Source organism: Sander vitreus, chromosome 13 (genome assembly GCF_031162955.1).
Source record: "Sander vitreus isolate 19-12246 chromosome 13, sanVit1, whole genome shotgun sequence".
NCBI lineage: Eukaryota > Metazoa > Chordata > Actinopteri > Perciformes > Percidae > Sander > Sander vitreus.
In genome coordinates this window covers 6604081-6630944 of record NC_135867.1, presented here as the reverse complement: position 1 = coordinate 6630944, position 26864 = coordinate 6604081, and the positions used below count along the sequence as shown (strand labels likewise).

General features: G+C 40.5%; 1 protein-coding gene across 1 annotated transcript in view; it reads left to right on the top strand.

The window, feature by feature from the left end:
* The first annotated feature begins 2174 nt into the window (after window positions 1-2174).
* Window positions 2175-26864, top strand: part of doc2b (double C2-like domains, beta) — a 117650-nt gene continuing 92960 nt past the window's right edge. The window contains exon 1 of the mRNA XM_078266632.1: window positions 2175-2517. Coding sequence (XP_078122758.1) covers window positions 2175-2517 — 343 coding nt within the window. The remainder of the gene's footprint in view (window positions 2518-26864) is intronic.

The window sequence follows — 26864 nt, the reverse complement described above, 5'->3', positions numbered from 1 at the left end:
AAATGAACAGGGGTGTAAAATAATGAATTTATGAATTTATAACACAATTTATACAATTTATTCAAGGCTTTGGATTTAACAAGGATTTGTCGAGTCAAAACAAACTGATCCACTGGACCTGATGTTTCACTGTTTTTAAGAATGACGTCGTCAGCTTCTAATGACAGGCAGGGAATGCTCAACATGTATCCTGTCGGGATGCCGACTGATGATAGTGGAAGAGGACATAATTGAGCCCACCTGTTCAGAATTCACCAAAAGAGAGTGGTGTTCTGGAGGTAAAAGAGTAGCTTTCCACGGCAGTGATGTTAAGCATCCTTTGCTAATTTATAACACAGCATATTGTGATTGTGATTAGAAATAAAAAGCTGGACAGCAAAAAATGCTGAAAAAGAGCACCACCTGCATGAGCTCAAATATCTCCATCTTGTGTCAAATTACATTGTAAAACTAATAAAACAGCCTATTTGTTCAGGTGCAGCCTTTGGATTTTAATTTCACAATGCTTTAATGTGTTGCTGGCAGAGAACACAAGAGGGTGCTGCATCACCTGTTCAATGTAGACATGTTTGTTCTGTTTGTGAATGGGTGAGCATGATGGCAGAGCTGCTGCATAAGTCTCGGTAAATCTGCAGGGAGAGCCTCTCCCGAGAGATTGTGAGTCTCTCTATGCAATGTGTTACAGGAAATGTGTTGAGCACTTGCTAGTATGTTGGGGGGGAATCAAGTTTGACATATTTTGAATATATACAAATGACACTTAGGATTTTGAATTGAAAGCTGCATGTGGATCTTTAGCAGTACCAACTGGCAGCAGAGGATTACTGTTTGTAGTTTTAAAAGACATGATGACTTTACCCAGAAATATATGTAATTCTACTGGATCTAGTGAGACCAATGTACAACGAGAGGACAGGTGTAATTTTTAAACAAAGGTCTCACCTGTAGTGCAGCTTTAACAAGACATAATTATGTCACAGTTAATCATGTCAACCAGATCGTTGCACAGTGGTGAAATGTGGTCATATCCAATGAGTGTCAAAGTGTACAGCGTCACAGATTTCTACCGACACCCACAAAATTGCAACAGATGGTAAGCAATTAAGAAACGTGCGATAACATCAGGGCGCATAATCGGTACATGGGGATGTGGAAATAGGTCGGTGCATTTAAACAGACAAGTGTGCATGAATGAAAGGATGAATGAAAGGATGAATGAAGGTATGTATGTTAATTAGTGTGCAAGGAGAGTTAAAGAATAACCCGGGTGTGATGGCAGAAAAGAGGTAGCAGGCAGGGGCGGCATTAGCCATTTTGTGGCCCGAGAGGAGATTTTGCTCTGAGTGGCCCCGTCTTCAACGACGTCTACCAAAAACCATTGATATTACAGATGTGTTATTTTTTTTAAATGCAAGTGGAAGGCCTCAACAATAACTAACTCGAATGGTTAATTTGCTTAACATGTTTTCAAATAAAAAAAAAGTTCTCAGGTACAAAAACATCCTGGACGTACATCACAAACACAAAGCATCAATTCATGGCTCATTGACCAGGTTAACATAGCACCAGAGGTTTAGACACATACTCAAGGACGCACATGTGCATAAGTCTGGCACAGCGCTGGATCTTTCCTCCCACTGACAGATGGATGGGGTTAATATCATAATTAAGCACGTCGGCCGACGGCTCCTGTTTACCGCTCGGTTGCTAGGGAGTGACATCAGCTGATCCCTCCCTCCTTCCTCTGTAATCCCTTCCCTCACACTCCCTTACACTCCCTCACACACACCTCTCTCTCTCTCTCTCTCTCTCTCTCTCTCTCTCTCAGATAGGCAGCGCAGACGTGGGCAGAGTGTGGGGGTATAGGAAGAGGAGAGAGCGAGAGGGTAGGTAGTAGTGTGTGTGAGGCTGTCAGACAGCATGGTCTGGGTCTGAGGACAGCACAGGAAGACGCAGCAGCAGCCTCCAGATCTCCATGTAGACCAGTGTGGTGACATCCATAGATCACCTGGACCTGTCCACCCATCAGCACCCACCCAGGACAACACCCGCCTCTTACAGAGAAGCAAGAGGAGGAGGAGAAGGAGGACGAGGGGGGTGGGTCTGTTTATCTTCTTCTTTTTTTTTCTAATTTTTTTTGGTTTTGGGAGTAGGCTCCGGGCTGGACCGCATGCATGACACAACGCAAAGGCGAGAAACCCACCATCAGCATCCAGGAGCACATGGCAATTGACGTGTGCCCTGGCCCCATCCAGCCCATCAAGCAGATCTCCGACTACTTCCCCCGTTACCCGCGGGGCCTCCCCCCTGCTGCGCCCCACCAAGTGGGCCACGCCGGGCCCCTAAGCCCTGCCCTCTCCACCACCTCGGCCACCACCTCAGCCACCGCCGCTGTCGAAAGTGACCGCCCAAATGAGGATAAACCAGAACGGGCTTGTGCCGGAGCCGCCGCCTCCTTACAGGCCGCCAAGAGGGACGAGGAGCCTGACGTGGAAGGATACGACTCAGATGACTCCAGTGAGTGATGACTTCTCTTCTTGTCGTCTCCATCCTATTGTTTACCATGGTGTTTTCCAACATGTCTTTATGTGTGTGTCTATCCCTTTTAGTTCTTCCTCTACCTCTCCCTTTCTCTTATTACTGCATCTCCATTTTTGCCACTGGTTGCCAGGCATCCCTCCAGCCGTGTGGCTTTGTGGCTTTATCTATCACCTTTTCTTCTCTCGACTCCCCCGTCCATCTCTTTCTATCTCCAATCACCTGCCGTATGTGTGTGCTGTGTGTCTCTGTGCTACAGCTAACTCTTTCCCTCTCAGACAGACAGCCAACTGTTGCTGCAAAGAATACAGCTCCCCCCTCCTCCTCTGCTCTCCTCCAACTGAAAGGATGATATGTGCGATTTTATTGAAGCAAATGATTACATGTATGTGACGACCGGTGTGTATGTGTGCATTTGTCATATTCCCAGTGTCTACAGGGTGCTCAGTATATACTGTTGATCAGTCTCACAGGGCTGAGTGATTCATGGCTTCACAATAGTCGCAGTTTTGCGCTCAGCGGAGTCTGACTGCATTTGTAAGCCCGTGTATTGGCTGGGCAAGGGCAAGTTCCGATTGCGTGAGCATATTGTTCGTCTGTCAGTCTGTTTTTGTGTTAATTTCCAAAGCATAAAGATGTGTGTGTCTGTTTGTGTCTATATCTGCCTCCATCACAGGGGGGAGAAAGCCTTTGCTGAATGTCATTCCTTTAATCTAACAGGTTTAAATGGATGAATAATAATGGAAATTAGTAACACGCAGCACAGCTATTGGAGCAATAACAACTTTAATACATAGAAGATTTCCACATCCTGCAAAACCATTTTCACTCCCAGCAAACATCTTCCCAGACAGATGATACGACAGTCTGCACTAGTGCTGAGGACTCGATTAAAGGTAGTGCCAAAATGAAAGCTGCTGCTACTTGCATCATTTTGACAATCTTTAGTCTGCTAAATAACTGAAACAGTGAAGACAGTCAAGAGTCTCTGTTATAGCATTTGGTTGCCTCTGAACTTGTCACGGCTATAGCTCGCTCTGAATAACATGTTTCTCTCACAGTGCACAAAAACAGAATTAACTTCACGGTGTGTTTATTTCAAATTCTAACAACCCCTTCTAGAGGTTTGTCGTGGGTGTTCTCTGCACAAGAGACTGTTTGATTGTGATTGCAGGTTAATGTGTGACAGCAGTGCAGCTTCTTTTAGCGTTAATCCATGCAGAGCGCCATGCACGGGGGGGAGTTAGGCCATCTCTAATCCAGAACTGGACAGGTGGGGGGATGGTAGAGAGCAGAGGAGGTCGGGCCTGGCAGATGTTGCTCTATAACCTCCGCCATGCAACCAGGATTTCACTCAGTAGGGAAAAAGAGATGGAGAGATGCATTCTCCCCTTATTTGTGAGAGCAGTCCTCAGTTAGTGAGAGACTTGACTTCTGTAGCCACATACGACTTTCTGAGGCTCTTTTGTTTCCAGCTATCACAACATGCTGTTTCGAAATGCCTTTGTTGGTGCAATGTGAAGTGTGTGGGAATTTTTATTATCAAGTGCCATGTGATACTTCTGGTCCCTCTCAGACTCATAGCATACTGCTAATGTGTGTGCATGTGTGAGCCAGATAAGAAATCCATCTTAATTTGCAGTGCTACATGCAAATCTGGGTGGGACACACTGCAGTACATAAAGTGATATAAAGCACAAGAAACCATTAGCTGCTTTCTACCTGTTGCTCTAATGTGCAGCCAGGCATACAGTAGATACATTTAGTATTGCCTAAGGCAGCTGTGACTCAGGAGATAGGGTCTTCCATTAGTTGCAGGGCTGGCAGTTCGATCCCTGACTCCTCCTGTCTACATGTGTCCCCAAATTGTTCCCGATTGTCAGGCCTGCGAGTGTTTGTCAGATACACAAACAGTGTCTCACCACCCCCTATCTGGCAGTTCCAAATCTGTGTAACTTTCTAAAACAGACAATCTGACAAACATGCATGCTTTACACAGTGATTGGCCAGGTGTGCGGAGGTGTAACTTTTCTCTCAAGCTCTCCTTTTTTCTTTTCTTTTAATTTTCGTGTGTACAACCAAGTGCAACACTATGAATCCTTTGAAGGAGAGCCTTACCGAAAGTGTGCACCATTGTGCCCATTTGTACAATTCATCGTGCAGCCACTACAAAGACATGCCAAGACAGAGTTCTTGGAGAGAAATTGGGGAATGCAATATGAAGAGGATAACAGCAGCTGTGTGGCCATTCAGAACAGGTACAAACACTTTTGCCTTTAAACATGGTGGGAAGACACATGGTTTGACTTACAGCATACGGAGGTCTTAAACATTACCTATGCAACTTGAAAAGACATACAGATTTCAATCCGTCGATACTGCTTATTGGTTGGATTTACAGGCGGCTTTTCTTGATAACATTAGCTATCCAATCAGCTGTGTCATGCCTCTTACATGATGTATAAATGTGGTTGGCTATATGCAACAGGTGTTGGGATGCTGTGACATACATACACTTACTGTAACGTTATCATATTGGTGCTAGTGCACAGTTACTTCCTTACTTGTTTTTAAGGTATCAGTTGAGGATCAGTCAAACTGTAAGTTTATGCAAACGTCAAAACCACAGCTCCTCTCCATCCTACCTGCTAATAAGGCAATTAGACACAAACATCTGCCGGAGCATCATCTTAATGATTTTACAATCACCTGAAGAGTCATCAGTGATGCAGGATGATTACGCTGATGATCCACTTAAAGAAAAAAAGTGAAGAAAAAAAAGAGGAAGAAGCATCTGAGTAAATATGATAGCAATTCATTGTAAATAACAAATATTGGATGGGTCATCCAAAGTCTGAGTCATCTGCATGCTTATCACCTCATTACCTCACCTACAGTTGATGTGTCTAATGAAAGTTACTGAAGCACTGAAATAAAAAAATAAATAACAAGTGGCTGTTTGGGTCTGATGCAATGTCCCAAATAATCCCAAGCTGCTGCTGCTGCTGCCAGGGGATGCTGCTGCTGCAGCCGCCAGGGGAGTTTCAAAGGAGAAACATAAGACGTATAAACAAAATAGTTCTGCAGCAGCACCGGTCTGCTTTAAGGAACGGCCACATAGACTCAGTTATTAAGACCTGCTGTACATTATGTAGGAAAAGTCACACCAAAGCACTACATGTGATCTACCTGACTCATCATCAGGTTGTGGTGTCAGTCTCAGATTCACTTTTTCACTTTCATTTTTGCACCAAAAGCTACAGTGAGGAATTATTTGTACACATAGCCCCAATGGTCCACAATGCAATACAGCCGTAAGACATGACTTTTTTGTGTCTTTCCTCTGGTAAAAATGTAATGTAAAAAAAATTGTCTTAATAAAGAAAAGCAAAATGTCATGATAAATAAGTCATAAAATATGAAGCAAGCATCGCAGATTGATGTTGTGCAACAATGTGAAAGGATTTCTCTTTTAGGATTCAAGCAGTGTTAACAAGATTTGCTGAAGGACAGCTGAAACCAAGGCTATTTGATAAAAGCTCACTATAAAAACCGGGAACACATCATATCAGTTTTACACGCACACATAACAGCTTCTACTGGCAACAAGCTTATAAGAATGGTAATGGAATGGATTTTCTATCCACATTTTTGTGTCTTATCATCTTAGCTTGTGTACGTTTCCAACTGCATCTCATCTTGGAGGGTTAGTCAAGTTTTAACACACTTGTTGTGAGGCTGATCTGATCATTCTTGGCCTGATACATATGAGTCACACTCTGAGGTAAACTAATTTCTCCCTCCTGACGGTGCAGCAGGAGTTGCTATGATCCGAATGAAAAAGCGGCTTCAGTTTGAATTAGTTTGACTGTCTTTCACCCTGTTGCTGCGTGACATGTAGAAGAAAGGAACTCTCTTCTTCCTGTTGCTTGTGATTTGAAAGATCCAGCGCTGCCCCAAATTGGCTCTTCACGGTCCTGTGGGACTTGATCCAGTATCTGCATGCTTCCTCTGGGGGAGGATGGGGCAGTGTTCTCCCTAATGTACCAAATCACACAGGGATATCTCAATTCTCGCTAAGAACCTGCTGGCTAATCTGCATAACAGCAGCATTTTCTGATCCATTGTGACTCAACCTTGATTTTAATTGAAACAGAAAAGTGCATCACCCACCAAGTGTCCCAGCTCCCCCGCGAAGGGGGGAAATCAAAAGCAATTAGACATCCGGATCTCTGCCACATCAATTAATGATTGTTTGTAGTGGGTGTAGAGGGCCACGTCTCTGCCGCGGCCAGGAGAAATGACCCGCGTGACCCACATGACAGAGCAGGCTCTTGTGTTCCTGAGAGATAAGCTTCAGAGCCTTATGTGTTGACAGGCTAGTGCCGGTTGGTTGGGGGGGGGGAAGAGTTGGTAATGTATGCGCATGCAGGTCTCCCCTGAGATGTCTCGCTCTGGCAGTACTGTTGTCTCCTCAGAACAAGACTTGAGCTACAGTGTTTGTTTGTAGTTGTCAACTGGTGAGGAAAGATGCAGTCAGAGCAGGAGGGAAGTGTCTAAAACAAAGGAAACTAGACTGTCAGAAAAAGTAAATGAAATCAACAAAACTATATTTTATATTTCGTTGTTATAGAGGATAATGGCAATTTTTTTTTTTGCAAAAAGGACAGAAGTTCCTCATAAAAATGTGTTTCCTGACATCTTAGGGGTTTGACTTAAAGTGCTCATATTATGCTTTTTGGCTTTTTCCCTTTCCTTTATTGTGATGCAGTACAACAAAAATATGGTGTTTTTTGAAAATGAAACCATGTAAACCTATTCTGGTACAACCTCTAAATACAATTATTAACCTGATAACGAACATAATATGAACACTTTAAATAATGATGATCACAGTTATTAAAGCTTTAGTGTGTAACTTTTTGATATTAACGAACGTCCGTTACATTCAAGCCATTGCCAAATGAGTTGCTACAAAGATAATTAACAATTAACAAAGACTATCAGCTCCACACAACTCTCTCTGTATTTCTCAGTATGGCTATGTTCAGAAGATTGTGGCATCCGGTGACTCTCCCGCGCACAAACTCGAGTGAAGATAATTACCTCTTCTGAAGAGTCCGTCGTGCTTGTATCATGTGGATGCGCCGACAGTTTTGTTGTCATTACTTAGAATTCCTCATGCGGGCGACAGAAACTACGCACTATAGCTTTAAGGTAAGCAAAACCAATCAACAGTGATATAGCAGAAATATAGGGGGATCGACTCGCATTTAAAAATATGTGAACCAACGATTGATTATTTTCAAGTGTCTCATGTCTTCAGTACCAGCTATAAATGTAATAGCTCCGTTTTTTCATTAATCTCACATAGTCAATATAAGCAGCCGCTTCAGCCTCAAACATTCCGAAATTACAGGACTTATATTAAAATAAGCGTTGTTAGGGTTAGTAGTGTTTGTGCCTAAACGTAACCAAACTGTGACTGGATGATCAGAGTACTTCTTCCACCTGCCATTGGTTTTTAGTGTCACAGCAATCCCTTGCCTTGTGTTTCTTTACAAAACAATAGTTGCGATGATTTGTATAGATTTTGAATTAGAAAAAAAAAAAAAAAAAAAGAGTACTGGATTTGTACTCTCTAACAACAGATACCCTGAGTTTAGTAGTGGTAAGTACCTGTCTTTCTGTGGCCCAGTAAGAGCACCTTTACACAAAAACCTTAATATGTCAGAAAAAGAAATGGCAGCCCCGAAGTACAATGTAATATGTCCCCATGCACCATCCCAGTTTATAGTCCGAATATGATCATTTCTCACCTGCGTTTTGTCTTTTCTGAGTAACATAAGTACAAGACTTGCAGCATCAAATCAAAGGCTAAGTCAGTAATTTGCCATGCTAACTCTTAAGCTTACAGTAGAGTGATAAAAGGCACTAGCCTTTTCCAAAGAGAACACTGATGCCGTTTAGGTGAGAAACAATTCTAGCAGTAATGTATAACTGCTTTTGGTATCTGATCAATGGGATAATCTCCTATAAACTGAGTGTACTGAGCAGAAGAGGAGGAAGTGTGTATTGTGTTGAGCCATCTGTTGACTCTCCCAGACCAAAAGCCCTTTCCAGACCTTTACAAAACAGAGGGTGGCATCAATCCACTTGAAAACATCCCCTCAGCCTCGTAATGCTCAGTTCAATGTAAAGAGTGATTTCAGCCTCGCCGTGCCCAGCACAGTAGAATCCTATTAAGAGTATATCTGCAAGCTGTCATGCAGTAGTAATGACTCACTGTAGTATTCCATGTTTCATTGTGAATAACCCAGCACTAACAAAGCGGGCCAGATTGTCAGTCTGTTCACATTATGCATTATTATTACTGGTGCTGTCTCTTAACAGAAGCCATGGAATGTTTTAAGTTTGCAGCAGCGCGGCTTCATCAGATACAAACTCTGCCTCTGCCCTCCCTCCATCCCACTAAGCACGTTATGTAATGATAATGCCAGCTATTACACAGATCCATTTGGCGTCTGGGGCTGTCATCAGTGGGGAGAAATTTTGTTTGGCTTCAGTTTGTCACACTTTGCATGCACGCATTAAAAGGAGAGTCTTTAAATATGGCTGGTGATACAGGGGCTTTTAAAAGCTTCAGTTTTTGAAATGCAAATTCCACCTGCTTTTTTTTTTTTTATCAGTTTAAACCACAGTGTATGCAGGAGGAGTGCTTTAAACCCCTTACTGAGAAGTCATTCCATTTGTCTAAATTAAATCCTTGTGTCTGATCACTTCTCTGCCCACGCCAAGTGATGAATCAAAACTTAACTTAAACACAACTGCAGTGGGTGGGAACTCTGTCCGCTCAGTTCAGCAGTTTCAGATTTTAAGCCTCTCGTCTCTATCCTTTGGTGTAAAGCATGAGTGTTCTGTGTGCAGTTTAATGAGGCTACATTAAAGGACCAGTGTGTAAGATTTATGGGGATACATTGACAGAAATTGAATAATATTCATAATTATGTTTTCATTTGTGTATAATCACCTGAAACTAAGAATCGTTGTGTTTTTGTTAGCATAGAATGAGCTCTTCATATCTACATAGGGAGCGGGTCCTCCTCATGGATGTACAAAAAGGAGTGGATACAGTGTTGGAGGCGGAGCCCCATTCATTCCTATGAAAGTTGCTCAGTGGTGCATGAAGCCAAAAAGGTTCAATAGTACAATCTTAGTTTTTTGTGTTCTGATTCTTGTTGAAAATCTAGACCTGTTTTACTGCTGAAGATTACTGATATAAACAAACCTTGTCAAGGACATTAATGTTCGTTCCATTTATTATATGACCTTGTCAACCCCTATCAATTGTTGAGTCATAACCTTTAAAGTTGTGTTCTCAATTTTGGTGGTGAGGTGACCCTTTTGTTTAACTGTATGTGGAAAAAAGGTATTCACTTATTCGGAGCAAGCCGTTGCGACTGCTGCAATAAGCTATAGTGGTAGTTATATGGCATAAGCTCAAATTATTCTTCTCTAAGTCCAGTAGCCATGAAGGTCTTAAAGTTTGCAGAGCACTTTATCTGCATGCAAACACCTACTGTATAAACAAAACTGCATATTCTGTCCATGTCTGGAATGTACTGTATTACAGTATACAGTGTTTAACTCAAAGATTTTTGTTTATCCAATAAATTCAATAGAACAAACTTTTTGTTTAAATAAGTTGGTGCTGGTCACCCTACCCAGTGGGAAATACTGCCTACCTCATTTCCTAGTAGTAATATAGTAGCTCTTAAAATAGACAATCAATGATTCCTTGAATTTTCCCTCTGCATCCTGGAAGGCCTCCTAATTAGAAAGCAGTGCTGAAGACACACTTCAAACCACCACAAGCTTGTTTTTCCTCCTCATTTCGAAACAAATACAGTATATTTGTAGTTAATTGGTGACCTAATCTGAAGATTTCTGTTGTTCTATCATTTAAATATACAATATGTAACTTTCTGCCACTAGGGGTCTCTCAACCAAAACAATGGATTGTAAACACAGACGTTTGATGACATTGGGAAGTTGGAATTATGGGAGTTTTTATTGCTAAACACTATCGTCGTTTAGAATGCATCTGTTCACGGACGAGTTTACCCATTCAAGTTTATTCACGTTACGTTTAGTAACGTTTTTTCATGTCATGCTAATAAAATAGCTGCAACATAATTACGTTTTTCTTGATTCAGTCTGTGTTGGTAGCTAGCTGACCAGTTAGCTAGTGAGCCAGCAAGCTGACATTAGTGGCTAACGTTAGAAGTTTTTAGCTGCTGGCTAATGATTAGCCAGGGGTTTGTTGTAACGCTAGCTAGCTACTCAACGAGGCTGAGAGACGAGTGTGGGAGGATTGCAGGGGGAATCTCCAGGACGGCGAGGATGTTCGATTGCTGTTGTCAGCAGCATGAGAACATGTCCCAGCTGCCCGGAATTATCTCCCCCTTCACTTTTCTGTAATCTTAACTATTCGTTTTGGTGCTTAACCCAACTTTTGTCGGGTTAATTTAGCTAGCTAACTGTAAAGACAGCTAAACGCGAAGTGGGGAGAAATTCGGCAGGGAGGGGATTTTCTGTACAAACACCGGTAGCTAACATTATGGATGGCTGATGTTGTGACTAGGATGCCTGGGTCTGCTATTCTCTGTTTCCCGACGCTTCATTAAACTGCCGTTAGCGTCGTAAGCTCCCAGCTTAGCTGCGGCTAACGGTAACTGGCTATTGCTACATGTCCCGGCTGTGTTGTCAGCTATCATCCCGAATGAAGTCTCTTTGTGCCGGGGGAGTGAGGCAGGAAGAGCGGGGTGTGCTAGCTGGCTAAATTAGCATTAATTAATCGTCTATTTATACAGCTAACGTTAACGTTACTAGTGAACTTATTTGGTGGGTTAGCGCAGTGCTGCTTTTATCCATGGTCAAAACAATCATACTACTAATAACTTTATGAGCGTGTTGAATGATGTTGTAACCCTATAATGTTATCCACCAAGCATTAGCTAGCATTAATGTTAGCTACTTGTCAACCAGCACATACATTGTAGTAACATTAAGCTGGATTAATATTGATATGTATCAATAAATAACGTTTCTGCTGTATTACTGTGTTGCAAAGTGGCATGTAATTAATCACAAAATTATGCCTTTTGGCAGAAAAAGCAGTGTTACCAGTATTTTTTTCTGTGACGTATAATTTACAATTACTTTTATAATTAACGTAGCATCTGGGGGCCGTGTTGCGACGGAAGTTACGAGTAACTGAATGGTTATATGACTAAATGAAACGTGACGTGTCTGAAAATAAAATAACAGATTTCTCTGGGTTTGCCATTTGGTGGAAACATTTGGGATAGTGTAATTACACAACTCAAAAAATATATATAACATAGGTATGGTCGTTTTTAGACATTTTAATGCAGAAAAGTTACATATTGTACTTTTAACTTTGGACCTTTTTTGTTTTTGTAAACAGCAATGATATGTTTTGTGGCCGGAGCCCAACTGGTGGCAGAAAGTGACAGTCACGGTGGCGCTTATCATTTTTTTCAACCCACTTTAAATAAAAGCACGGCCACTGAAACCTCGACGCCTGCGCTTAATAAAATAATTTACTGTTTATCAGACCAAAATTTAGACAAGTAGGGTTGGCCGATTTAATTCTGTTAACTTAATGGTCTGCTAGCTAGCTTATCAGTCTCTGGAGCCAGCGCTGCCACTGGCCACCCCCATTAAAGCATGGTGGAATTAGCAAGCTAGCTAGCTAACTAGCCAGCTGTACCTAAATAACAGTAAATTCATCTTTGTTTTAGTTGTTTTCTATCACAAAAATACATGCGCAACTGCAGTGACGTACACTCCAAATTGGTCTATATCTAAAACGTAAGTTGTGTGTTTGCTTGTAATACTATGGTCTGGCTAGTCCACACGGCATTCTGGGATGGGAACAAAACGTGCCCTGGTTTATTGGCATTTCTTTAAAGCAATCCCAATCGTCATGGGCGGCGCTAGGCACCAGGCGGAGGCACGTTGCCTCTGCAAAATAGCCTCGGGAAGGACCTTGTTTTGGTGGAACGTGTACGTTCAAAAGTTGTTTTAGTCGTGCAACAGAAAACAGATTGGACAGATAGTCTAGCTAGCTGTCTGGATTTACCCTGCAGAGATCTGAGGAGCAGTTAACCATAGTCCTCATAAATCGACCAGAGTTTAAAATTCCAAAAAAAAGAAAGCGGAAGGTGACGGACCTCCGGCCGAAAAGGACGACATCCAGTGGAATTTCTGACGGCACCGGAGCAATCCCGGATGTGGAACGTTGTGATATATACAGTACTACAGATGTTTGTAATATATAAATTAACAAACTTCTTTGTTGTGATTTTCTTAGTGGCCCAAAGGGTGAGCTCAGCTATGATTGAAGGAGCTTTTTGTAAATCAGAGCCCAACACTTGTTTTTCTTACTCAGCCAAAGAGTCTCTGTCTTTCCTCCCGACTTCCTCTTGTTACTCCCTGAGAAGATGCTGAACTCAAGTTCTCTCTTTCAAGGCTTCAGCATCCCAACTGAGCTGGATCGATAATAGGTCACTGCCCTGCTTCTTTGGACTCTTGGAAGCCACATCTTATTATTTCAGTTTCTCAGTTGCTGCTCCCACTGGAGGGAAAACTCAATGAGTAGTACAATACAGCTCTGCTGTAGACAGACCGCAGACCACAATGTCTGGCCTCCGTGAGGAGAGTTGGGCTAGAAATGCTTGCTGAGCTCACCAGGACTAATACCAGCCAGGCAGGAGGATTTCCTTTTGTAGGTGTATTGCGTGTTTCCTTTATGCTCTGCTAAAGTGGATTTGACTTCCTTGGAGTGGGGGGTGTCTGTCTTGCCAGATGGTCTCCAGACAACTGCAGGCTTAAAGATTATGTATGTAATCTTTAATCACACTGTACTAATTTTACGGAGAAATTACATTTACTGTCATGGTTATTTGATACATTTTCATTTTGAATAAGATGAAGTCAAAGTGGGAAGGCAATGGGGTCATTTAAATCAAAAGGATTTATCGCTTTTGGGTGCATGCATTGAATGTGCCGTCTTAGAATCTGCCTCTCAGAAACGTGACTGACTTTATAATGCTGTTGCTATGCCACTAATTGGTAGAGTTGTTTAGCTTTGCAGGATAAATTCAGCAGTATATATTTTAGATTAATTCTTCATGTTTTGTTTTAGATTTTTCTTAGAGATTTATAACCGATGGCCATAACATTACCCTAAGGGATGTTTAAGCCACTATATACTATGTATAATTTTGTGATCATAGCATCTTGCATAACAATTTGATTGCAAGAGTTTTTGTACGTAGAAAAGGTAGATAATGCCAGTGGAAATTGGTGCAGTCAGTAAGTCTTTCCATTCACCTGTTTTTATGTGCATTTTCAATTTGGGCTTTGAAAAAATCAAAGTGGTCGCCAGAAATTCAAAAGAAGTCAAAATATTGCAAAAAAGCTGAAGTGAAAAGTTGATGTATCAATACAAGCAAAATGTGATAAAGTGCAATAAAAAAGAGCAAATCAATCCCAATTTATATCAAATGTGATTTATTTGTCACTCAAGTTTCTGCTCTAGTAAAGAGAAAAAAATGGCGGCAGACGAAAACATCACATCTGTGTGGAACAATGCGTAGAATGTAACCTTCCTCAAATCAATACATTAAACTCAAAGGGCATTCGGAGAGTGCAGACCTTGTCCAAGGCCATGCCATATCTCGCACTGTAAACAAAAATCCGCCCCGGGATCCGGATCTGCTCCAAAATGTAACAGGTTCCTTTTTGGCCCATGCTACACCCTCCCACCCAGTTTCATGAAAATCAGTAATATGTAATCTTGTGAACCAAACCGAAAACATAACCTCCTTGGCAGAGGATACAAACATAAATGCCATTTTTCTATGCCGTTTTCTACATTCTTTTTCACATTCTTTTCCACTGATTGAGGTTTTGAATGGTGTTCTTTTAATTCCGTCACGTATCATCTTCTTCTGAAATGGTTTAATGGCACCCGAGTGGAGAATTAGCACCACTACACAATGGTAGTGGATGAAAAATCACATTCATTTGTGTTTTTTTGCCAATTTTCTGTAAATTTGTTAAATTTTTTTATTTTATTAGAATGGAAACCTGACTTATTACTATTAGATTATGATATATTGGATGTACTAAATTGATGTTTTAGGCTAAAGGGGTAGAAAGCTCATGAAATTTCCAAAATAGTGTTCATCCTTTTGAATAATAGTGTTTATTATTACATGACAGATTTGGTAGGGTTATATTAGACAACAAAAATCCCAAGTAGCGTTTTTCTGAATTCAACAAAGCAACATCCTTGCCTCATTTGGCAGATGAGGTGAAACTAATAGCTCAGTATTACAAATCAAGCTCTTCTCACAGTATTGCGTGACATTTAATTGTCATCTTGAGCGTTAAAGGCATATTTAGTATGCATGCTGTGTCTCCAATAATATTAATCAAAATATCATCGCAGAAAGGCTTACATAAAGATCCATGACTCGCCCGCTTCTGACAACCCCACAAAGTAGCAGAGCTTGAGTCATCTTTTTTAGGGCCTCGGGTCTGCAAAACTCAGAAGGCTAAAAAAAAATTACATGTTTTTCCATGAAAGTCCACTTTTATCAATAAGTGCAGGGGCGTTCTTGATGGTGTTACATTACAGCCTCTAAACCTCCACTTTGTGTGAGGAGGGAAATGAGGAGGAGTTGTAACTGAACCTCACATCACCGGAAAAAGGTTGGTGAAAGAACTTCACAAAAGTATAAGCTTATGTTATGATTTCAGCTCAGAATTAGGGTGTTTTATCTTTTTATTTTATCTTAATTTTCATTTAAAATATAAAACGTAGCTTTTTTTTAATGACTTATTGCCTTTGTCATTTCACCTAAAATGAAAGTATGTGTGTAACTGTACAGTTTATAAAAAATATTTTTTGGGATATATTTCTTTAGCTTACTGCAGCTTTTAGTTCAGTTTGTCCACCCCTGCATCTTTCCGTGCATGCTGGGAAATCACTTGAGACCAGTTGTGGTAATGATAAATTTGCACTAAATGCATTCTTCTCAGCTACTATAGACTAATGTGACTTATTAGTTCCAGCTGTTCTCTCTGCTGCTTCATATTCACATCATCACACATCTTGTTTTACATTCTATCTGGAACTGTTTCAGTGGGAAGATGGATAGAAGTCCATGAAGAGCAGCTCTGTGCCGTCACTTACTGTTCCCTTTGATTTACAGAGATACTTTGAGGTGTTTGTAGCAGTGTTGCCTTCCTTTATACAACCTAAGGTTTAACGTGATAATGAAGCACAGTCCTGTAAGCCCTTGTGCTATTCTCCAGCACATTTGCGGGAGCAGTCAACTTGAGTGTGCATCATAACAAAACACATCAATACTCCTTTAAAACGTAAATCCCCAGCCAGTGTTTGGTGTCGGGGTTCTCCATGAAAACACTTGATCATACTACTGTATAATGCTATGAAAGTCCTCATTCTTCCCTGTATCTGATCATAACACAATAATAAGTGGTCTGTAGAACACCATGTTTGATAGCTTCCATCATTTCAAGTTACTTCAAGGCATGTTACAGTAAACAGGCCACCACAGGGCTTCCTCACATGAAACCAGGTGTTGTTGCACAGAGCTTTTTTTCTGTTTGTGCTGAGAACCACTGCGGCAGACAATGGATTGTTACAATGTCACTATTGTTATCCAGCCAAGTGGGTTTGTAATTCCAAGCACTGTCAATACAGGATTGTCCACAATTTAACAGGAATGCAGCAAATTAACAAAGTGGGGGTATATCAGACAGTTGACGTCTGTGTAGCATAACGTCTCACTCCCATGATTTACTTATTTTTGGGTGTTAGATAGCATATACATAAGGTTTTAAAAAATTCTAAACTGTATACAAAAACCTCTATACAATTTGACAGGGAATGACCCTATTATAAAATATCCACTATAGCTAAGTAAAAGTACCCACATACATTAATATAGAAATACTCTATTACAAGTAAAAGTCCTGCATTCAAAATTCTATTAAAAATATACAGAAAAATACACTTAGGTGCTGTACTTGAAATACTGGACAAAAATCATAGTGTTGGCCAGGAGGCTGTACACAGTTTTTGGAATGAATGTTGAGTAAAGGACCTTTAAAAGAAACGGTATATACATAAAATGTTACTGTTGTAGCTGGTTTCCCTCGGATATTCTTTTCAATAAACAAGCGACCGTTTCAACCACGTGACATCCATTTACAATATAAAATGCAACAATGTTGAGTCCACCGAACTACAGGTGTGACCAGTGTTGGGCAAGTTACTTTTAAAAAGTAATTAGTTACAGTTACTAGTTACTTCTTCCAAAAAGTAACTAGTTACTAGTTACTTCAGAAAGTAACTATTGCGTTACTTTCAAGTACATTTTTAAATGCTCAGATGTGACCCCACCTCCACCTACCCCTCTTTAATGGAACTTAAAATACATGTGCACATGGGCGTAAATCTGATCTACATTTCTGAAGAGCAATTTGTGAAGAGGACACAAATAATACAGCCACAATTATACTCGTAGAGGACATGTGTTCACAGAGGAAAGCCTTAATACTATCATTAGTGTAGCATGGAGACTGTACCATTATCCTTCTTTTCAGCGTTTCTCTTGATTCAATAAAAAAGCTGACTAAATTGAACGAAATATTCTTCGTTAAAACCATGTATTTATTTTTAAGTTGTTTATAATCAAGCCACAAAAATACCTTAAAACATAATGACTTATTTTGAAAAAGTGTCCCCATATAAAAGAAATACAATGCTTTTGTACACTTGTTAAATTAGCTGATCATAATGTAAATTAGTGAGCCACTGGTAAAGCTCATCTGCTCCCACTGACAGCCACACATCTCCAAAAATATGAACTAAGCTCAACACACTTACCTGAGACTCTCCACCTGACTGTCCCTGGTCTCCCTGAGACTCTCCACCTGTCTGTCCCTGGTCTCCCTGAGACTCTCCACCTGACTGTCCCTGGTCTCCCTGTTCCTCAGTTCTTTCAGATATTTTAAGTATACATCATTATGTTATTTACAATACACAGCATTGTTTTAATGATATTTCTAGGGGGGGACACCCTTACATGGGGGGGGGGGGGGCCCTGACCCCTCCGACCCCCCTGGGATTTACGCCCTTGCATGTGCATGTTCAATTATTTATGATAAATCTGAATATTATAATGAAATGGACACTTAATACAATACATTATTAACAGAAACAATGTACACAAATCTAAACTATTTTAATGTTGCTGTGGGACAAAGTGAGACTAGCCTCCAATCAAATGCCATGTACTGTATGTAGATATTATGTTTACATAGTGGATCAATACAAATAACACAACACCTCAACAGGCCACAACTGGGCAAAATTAAATGATGCTTGTTAAGCACTATACCAAAAATAAATAACAAATATATACACTCTTTGTAGTGCAAATAACGTAAGTGGCCTGATGTTTATACTCGAGCCAGCGTGTGTGTGTGTGTGTGTGTGTGTGTGTGTGTGTGTGTGTGTGTGTGTGTGTGTGTGTGTGTGTGTGTATGTGTGGAGTAGGTGATAGAGCAAGGGAGAAGTGAGAGAGTGACGGCGATTAGCTTTGGAGCGAGTAGCGTCTCTAGAATCATAGTGAGCGAAACAAAGTGTCTCCCCTGTTCTTTCTGACCACGGTGGGAAATCTGTAGCAGGAAAAGTTAACGCCATACCTGTCTCTGTCTCGTTGACTGACTCGCTTGTGTTGTTCGTTGTGTGTCCGACTATGCGTGCTTTCAAACACCCGCCCAACTCTACCTCTGATTGGCTTACATTGACATTTTACTCAACCTCAGCCAATCGTCAGCATGTATGCGCTTGCGTCGTGTACTGCCCACTAACCAAGGAAGAACAGTAAAAAAAGTATTTGTCTCTCGGCTGAGACTCAGAGATCTAGTTGGTCTGATGAAAAAAACAGCTTCAAATATAGTAACGCGCCGCATTTCTTGGCAGTAACGGTAACGGCGTTATTAAGATGGGAAGAGTAATCACTCGATTACTCGTTACTGAAAAAAAGTAACGCCGTTATTTATAACGCCGTTATTCTAATCATTGGGTGTGACAGCGCCCTAAGTTCTGCTATACAAATCTTCTGAACTTTTTTGGATCTTTAGTTTTTTTTGTGAAATTTTGAAACGCGACAAGGGGCCCCAATGAGACGCTGTATTTCTGTAAGGAGTCACTAGTCATATAAGCTTGGAGCCAGTAGGTTAATCTTTAACAATGCATTGCATTTTAGAAGCTCATCATACATGTATGTTTTTTTTTATGTACAATCTTAATTTGAAAAGTAACTACAAATGTCACATACATGTAGTGGAGTAAAGAGTACACTATTTCCCTCTGAAATGAAGTAGTTAAGTATAATGAAATATAAAGTGTAAAAAAAAATGGTAATACTCAAGTAAAGTTCAAGTATCTCAAACTTGTACTTGTAACAGCACTTGAGTAGTTAGTTACTTTTCACTTCTGTTCTAACTTTAACATACAGAGTGGGAAAAAAAGCCTGCAGCTCTTTGCATTTGTTTTCATCCCACCAGGTAGAAATCTGTATCTTACTGAATAGAGCAGCCGAACAAAAATCCCACACAGTGCTCCAAACAATAATTCAGGAGGCAGCATCATCACACCATTTCTAAGAACTGATGCTGTGAGTTTCAAAGGTTTGACTCCCTGCAGGTTCTTATCTGTGTGTTCTGACTAATAATGTCTCTGAAAAGTCTCTTAGTTTCTTTTGGATTGTTTGTTAGTCTTAAACCTACAGTATATACTCTTGCACAAACAAAACTAAGTAAGCCCAAAGTATTTTATCCTGTCTTCAGCGAGTAGTTTTACCTCATAGCAAGTATTGATCGAGAGAGCTTAGAAAACCCTCAGTGTTCAGTGGTGACTACTTTTATTCCAGGCAGAGTGGGTTGACTGCTCTCGGAAGTCTGTGTGGCTTAAAGTAAAAATCCTTTTAGCCAAATATCACTTCTCACAGCAGTTTTTGAATATCAGAGTCCTACTCGCCTACCAGAGGAGTATTTACATAAAAGAGAGCCAAAGTGGAAATGGGAATGCTGCCTAACATTCTGTAGGCGGGGAAACTGACAGAAAGATAAAAATACATACAGGATATGTACACAAAATGTGTCAAACAGGATGGAAAACAGCCTGATGACTATACCAATGTTGGTGCACAAACTCTCATTTTCTCTTATATAAACCTCTTCATTCAACAAACTAGGATTAGAGAATAGTGTAATATGTCATATGTTTTAAATTGAAACAGCCAAAGGATTTATTTTAATTCCTGTCAGCTCTTCAATAGTCTATATTCTAGTCTTATAACTTTGTTTTCAAGATATTTCTCTATTTGCTTGGTTTGTTATTGTTTTTATTTAATTTAAATTTTAAATTTTTTTGAGTCTTTTTTGTCATTTAGTTCTGTAAGCAGATAGTTTTGTATTTCTTTTATTTTCTTTATTTCTTTTATTTTCTGTATATGTCATGACATGTTTTAATATTGTCTGATTAAATGTTGTGTGGACCCCAGGAAGACTAGCTGGTCATCTAGGTGTCAGTTAATGGGGATCCTTATAATAAATACAAAAATAAATAGTCTGCCATTAGTGAATGAAATGTACACATATAGAGCTCGGCATTGGCATGCCTAACTGGGGTGTTCTCCACCCCCTGAAATGACATTAAAATGAACAAACGCCACATATATTAGATGCAGACCTCCAAGCTTTCAGCAGACATTTACAGTAATTGTATAATTGAGTAGAGAAATTAAGTTCTTTCATCTCCTAATGTACCCATCTAGCTCTCTCAAAGTCAGACCCTAATTACACAGAGGTTCAGCTCTCTTTTGTGGGTTTTGTGTTTAGTGTGAGGAAGATGAAGACCACTTGGTGCCATCAGTGACAACATGCAGGACTCAGGGCCAAGAACAACACATAGCCTGTGCTTGCAGCCCATACAGAACCAATCACCTGATTTTGCCTTCCAAGAGATCCCACTTGATCCAGTGTGCTCTGACGCAGGGTGAAGCAGTCGATATCAAGAACATGAAGTGTGATAAATAAAGAGTGCTGCTTGGGTGTTTGAATCATTCATGAGTTCTCGCTCATGCAGGGTAGAGTACTGAATCAAACCTGCACTGACCAAATGTGTCTTCATTTGCCAACAGATGCGTAACTGACAATCCCTCAGAACTATTGTATCCTAGTGTATGTCTATACTATTCCTCTAGCTCTTTCCTTTGTTGGTCATTGCATTATAAAAAAATAAAATAATTGCTGTGGTTTTTTATGGAAGGAGAGGACTTTAGATTACTGTTGACACTGCTGACCAGTGATTGTGAAAATAAAGGTAGTGAACAGATGATATTTAATTACATTTCTTATTTAAATCAAAACCTTGCAAGGTCAGTCAGTTGAAATATGAAATACAAAAGAAAACAAACAGCAGTGATGTGTGGTTATGTTCAACAGACTTTTTAATGGTAATTTGTTGTTCTCCAGCATATTCCAGGCACGTTCTGCCTGTAAAGCATATTATAGAAAATAACACTCTAATAGCCTGTTCGAAGATTCATTGTTCTTTGCAGCATTGCTTTGTTGTCAAAACACTATTGTCAACCCTCCCCCTGCACTCCCGCTGTAGAGATTTTGGTTTCCCTGAAAAGCTCCATTTGTATAGATCTGAGTGTAGTTTGATCGGATCCTGCTGACTCTAATGAGTCGGCAACACCTTGGTAAGCTGCCCCTTGATCCCTCCAGAGATGCATTTACACTAAACACCAAATGAAGCTTGGCGAAGGTTCAATCAGGAAGACTCCCTTTACTCACTCATTCATTTTCATCTCTCTCTCTCTCTGGCTTCTACTCTGTGGGCGTTTACTCTGAGTAGTCCAACCAGATCTTGCCACAATCTCTCTTAGCCAATGATATCCTTGCTGTCAACTTTAAAATCCGTTCTCTCTGCTGCTGTCAGTTGTCATCTCAGTACGAACTGATGCAACCCTCCTCTACCCCTTCACCTCTAGGCTTCATCATATCAGCGCCCAGTTTTGCTCCATATTCCATCATCTAGATCTTTAGCCAAACTCTCTTCACCACCACCACCCCCAGCGTGTAGACCCCAGGGGGAAATATGTCTTTTGGTAAATTGACTGGAAACTCTCACTGTTTCACTTCCTGCCCGGCTGTCTGAACGGCCCGCGGCTCGCGTGAAAGTAGACCTGGTGCGTATCTTAAGCGAGAATTATACTGGATGCATCCAAGGTGGCGCCCGATTTATGGCGCGCACCCAGCTGTCGCGCACGGCTCTTTTTTTTTTCAGCGGCGCGTGACAAAGCGGAAACGGGAGGCCTGAACGGGTTCGCCGACAACTGGATGCCAGGACTCTCAGAGTGACTGCAAGTCTCTCTTGTAAACTTACTGGGTTAAGATGAGTTATTTTATGGTGAATGAAAGGCTTGATCCAACGAAGTAGGTCATCGAATCAAATCGAAGCATTGACGGCAATGCTGCAGCCAGTTCTGCCTTTTTTCTTCTTCTTGTAGTCCGTAGAAAGAGCAACGTCGGTAGCCTTTGCTCATTAGGGCCACCGCTGTTCAGGAGAAGACTGCAACTAGTGTCGCGAGCACCAGCGCGGGTATAAATAGTCACGGCGATCCCATGACGTCACATTTGTACGCGCCACCTTGGATGCGTCTAGTATAATTCTTGCTTTAAGGGGAGCAGAGAGCCGCTTCACGCATGCCTTTGGGACGCGACGTGGTGCAGCTGGTTGAATATCAAGCATTGACTTGAATGCCCGCGATGCATCCGGAACGCAGTGCAGATGTGCCCAGAGGAAAATAGGGGTAATTGCTTGTTTTACATTCATTCATGCCAGAGCAGACATGTTCCGTTTATTAAATTAGTTTAGGAACTGTTGAACATTATGTACAGTATTTTGCCACACTGAAGTTATGGCGAAACAAAGTGTGACAGTGCACAGTCAATACAGTGTACAGTGTCTGCAGAAACATAAAAAGCTGTGCATTGTAGTAGATGACAGAAAGTTACACAACACAGCTTGTAAATCTGAATTTGTCACTGTTTCTGTGTTTTAAAGCGGGCTGGAAAAAGGCAGGATGGAGTGTGTCTGAAGATGAATTGTTTATATGTCTGAACCGCCCCCATGACCTTTATGGTTTCTCTGACTAAGAAATTGAAGGATTGGGTAAAGGACTTGCATTACGTCCTCTGGTATTCCAGTCACTCAGTCTATTCAAGGTGCAACCACACCTGATAACAGAGGCGCCTCACTATGGGGGGTTCAGGTACAAGTCGGGTTACAGGCTGAGTAAAGCCACCTACAGGCTGTATGACATTTAAAATCAAAGCAAACTCACTCGGCAGCATTACACCAGGGCTCCTTTTTGTTAGATAAATGTTAGATTAAGTGCCTGGAAAGGTGATTAATTTTATTCCAACTAAATCCATATTTATTGAAGGTCAATGTTGACTTCTCATTTAGATCTTTTTTTTATTAAATATGCCAGTTTAGTCTTTCAGATTGAGTTCAATTTGCATTCACATGCAATACATTAGAGAACTGTATAATTCTCACTGACTGTAGATAGCCTTGGGTTGTGTCTATTGTTAACCAGCTCAAACTATAGAATTACTATTCGATTTGTCCTGATTCCACTTGTGAAAAAAAAACTAATCAAAATGTGGTCAGAATGGTTGTGGCCGCTCCAGTTGCTCTTAGACTCAATCTGGAGGTGACAGATTTGAATCGTAGACTCCCACACAGGACGAGATAGCAGTTTGTTGACCTGCCTTATTCTGCACCGACCAGTGCAGACTTGCCATGCTGTTGAAAATCAATTATTCTGACTAAACTGGAGTTAGAATCAGTTCTCATATTGTGTAGTGTGTTGCCTGCCCAGAAAAACATGGACAGAGAGTCTGTATCCCATAAGAGATTGGCCAAGATTTGAGATTTAGGAAGCAATTTCAACTAATAACTTAAATTTTAACTGTGTTTTTAAAGTCATTATTGCGAAATGAACCCTGATTGGAAGATGCAGGACCCCGCACAATTTCGCACAAAATATTAATTTAAAAATTATTTTATTTATTTTAAAAATGGTCCTCCACAGTCTATAATGATTCAGAAATAATAGACCGAAGGATGCCTTAATTGACAAATCAGAAGCGAGTATTCAACAAAGCCATGTAATAACCTTTATTAATGACTTACTAACATTTTTAACTGCTGACTTAAAACATTACATATTTATATTATCACCTGCCAATAACCGAAACTTGTTCTTATTAATGGCTTATAACTGATCCATAGATCATTTGTAAATTATTTATTTGCCTTAAATAGAACAATTAGTTACAACTTATAAACCCTTTAGAGGCACTTTAATAGAAAGTGCTACCAACATAACTGAACATGTAAGGAGGGAGTGAATGTGGCGTAACTCAGAAAACAAATGCCATCCTCAAGCATCAAGGCGGTCGCTTCAATCAGGAACATGAAAAGACTGAATGAGCATTTCACAGCGTGCAGCTGGCTTGTCTTGCTTGAATGCACTCCATGATGACGACCATACTCTAAATGCTTTCATAGGGTTCATGTGTCTATGAATGTCTCATGTTGTGGCATTGCTGTTATTGCTGTTCATGTGCTGTGTTTATTTCATGGCTTTTTATCAATGAAGGCGCCATCTCACAGGCTGTTTTTTCTATCGTCACTGGTGCACAGTTGATGATAAATATGTCCTGGGTGGGTGGATTTTTCAAGCAGAAACTACACATTCTACAATATATACCCAATCTGCTCTTAGTTGGACCTAACTGAGTTTCCAGATCTTTTTCTGTGTGGCATTTTAGCTTTTTCTCTGATAGTTCACAGTGTGGTGAGACAGGGAACATGAGACAGAGACAAAAGAGTAAGAGGAGTAGGAGGAGGGCATGTAGTAAGGTCCTGGGCTAGACACAAACCCAGGATGTCATGTTTACATCCCCTCAGGCAACAAGATGCCCTCTGAGTTCAAAAACACAACCTGAACTCTTCTTTGGAAGTCTGACCATAGATTGCTTCGTCAGAAAATATCTGAAACCACATTTAACCTGAACTCAAAGAAGCACCACATGGATACTGGTTAGGTTAAAGCCAACATGCCTTACAGTAAATTTACATACAAAAAGACTGAAAGACTGAAATATCTCAACTACTGAATGGATTGCCATGCAATTCTGCACAGATATGCATGGTCTCCAGAAGATGAAGCCTAATGATCCCTTGACTTTTAATCTACAGTAGCACCACCAGCAGGTCAAAGTTTTCACTCATGAAGTGCAATATTTCGACATCTACTGGATGGATTAGCACAACATTTTAATACAGACATTCATGGTTCCTAGATGATATATCCTAATGACATCTGGGAAACGGGTTCACTTGTTATCAGGGTTAATGCTAATAAAAAACTTTTCTAACTAATCTAGGTCCAACCCAACATTTTCGTCCGCCATGTTTCTGTGTAATATGACTTCAAATCGGCAAGTCGTGTACCACAATTTTGAGTAGTTGTTTCGACTTGAGGGGGCGTTCATGTGAATTTTCTCAGTCGGGAACACACATTCTTTCGATTACTCCAACACCACATGAATGCAGCATTAGCCAAACTATGCTGGTGAACCTGGTAAACATAAGCATTTAGCTCAAAGCACCACTGTGCGTACAGCCTCACAGAGACCTCGTTTTGTTCGAATACTGTGCTAAGTCTTCCTATACAACCTAAAAAAGTATTCAAAGGCATCCTTCATTTTACACATGAGGTGTTGCTTTCCATTATGACTCTCAGAGAAGCAGTGTGTGCTGATAAGTCTACATTTGCAACACGATTCCCTTTTCCACCCTGCAAACACAGGGTCAAGCATCGTTCAAACCCACTGAACCTCCGTTTAAATTCTTTTCAAAATCTATTTCCATATTCTTTCTATTATCTTTCCAAAGATAACAATGTCAAACTGACCAATGGGAACATGTGTATGAGAAATAATGTATGCACCTACTGATGCTACATGCTGTGCATCAGGGGGAAATTTAGGTTTCAAGACATGATTGGATTTTCAGGGTCTGTTCACATCTCTCATCAGGTCAGGTGCAGTGTGCCTGTAGGTCTTTACCTTGACAAGCACATTTACCTCTTGGCCTTCGAGCGATCGCTCTCTTCTTCCTCTCTAGAAGCACTACCTTTACTCTCATCCTCATTTGCTTCCTTCTGACTGCTCTTCCAGAGTCAGAATTACTTCCTCATTCACATCACTTGTCTCCTCTCACTCGCACAGGGGTGAGAGTGTGTGTATCTCTGTGTGTGTGCGTGTGTTTACACACCATAAAATCTAGCAATGGCGCTAGGGCTGGGTGACATGGCCATAATCTTTTATCCGAACATAGGTCAATTCATATCTCGATAATGTTATATATCACAACATGCAGCATGTAGCATGTTTTCTGGTAAATCAATAAATAAATATTCTATATGAAATAACCACATGGTAAAGCCTATTTTTGTTTACTCCTGTGTGAATTAAATACTTGACAAATGAAAATTACTGGGTATTTTCTCATTTTATTAAGAATTTTAATGCAAAAAACGTGCAAGGATTAGATCATGAAGCGCTTTCCAAATGACATAAATATTGCTGTAATGCAGTTTGGCTGCTGGTTTTTCCACAACACTATCAAAACGATATATAGAAAGATATATACAATAGACATTTTATATCATTTTGACGATGTGTATACTGTATACTAATGTTGACTGCACCATATTGGTAGTATGGATGCAAGAAATGAATGTACTGTATGTACAATAAATATTACAAGACAACATGGTATACAGAAGGGCAGAACACTTTATGTTCAGATCAATTTTGCATTTGTGATATAAAGTGGGATTGTATTCCACAGTATAAAATAACTTGCAGACAGATGAAAGAAAGAAAATGTATCCATCTTACACAGAAATAAGACTGTAAAGTTGGTCTCCCATCACTTACATTGGAAAGATCTTTTAGGACTGAAACTTTTCATAGCCGGGACAGACAAAAAAGGAACAATTACAGTGACCAATGTTTTTACAGTTCACCTCATCTAG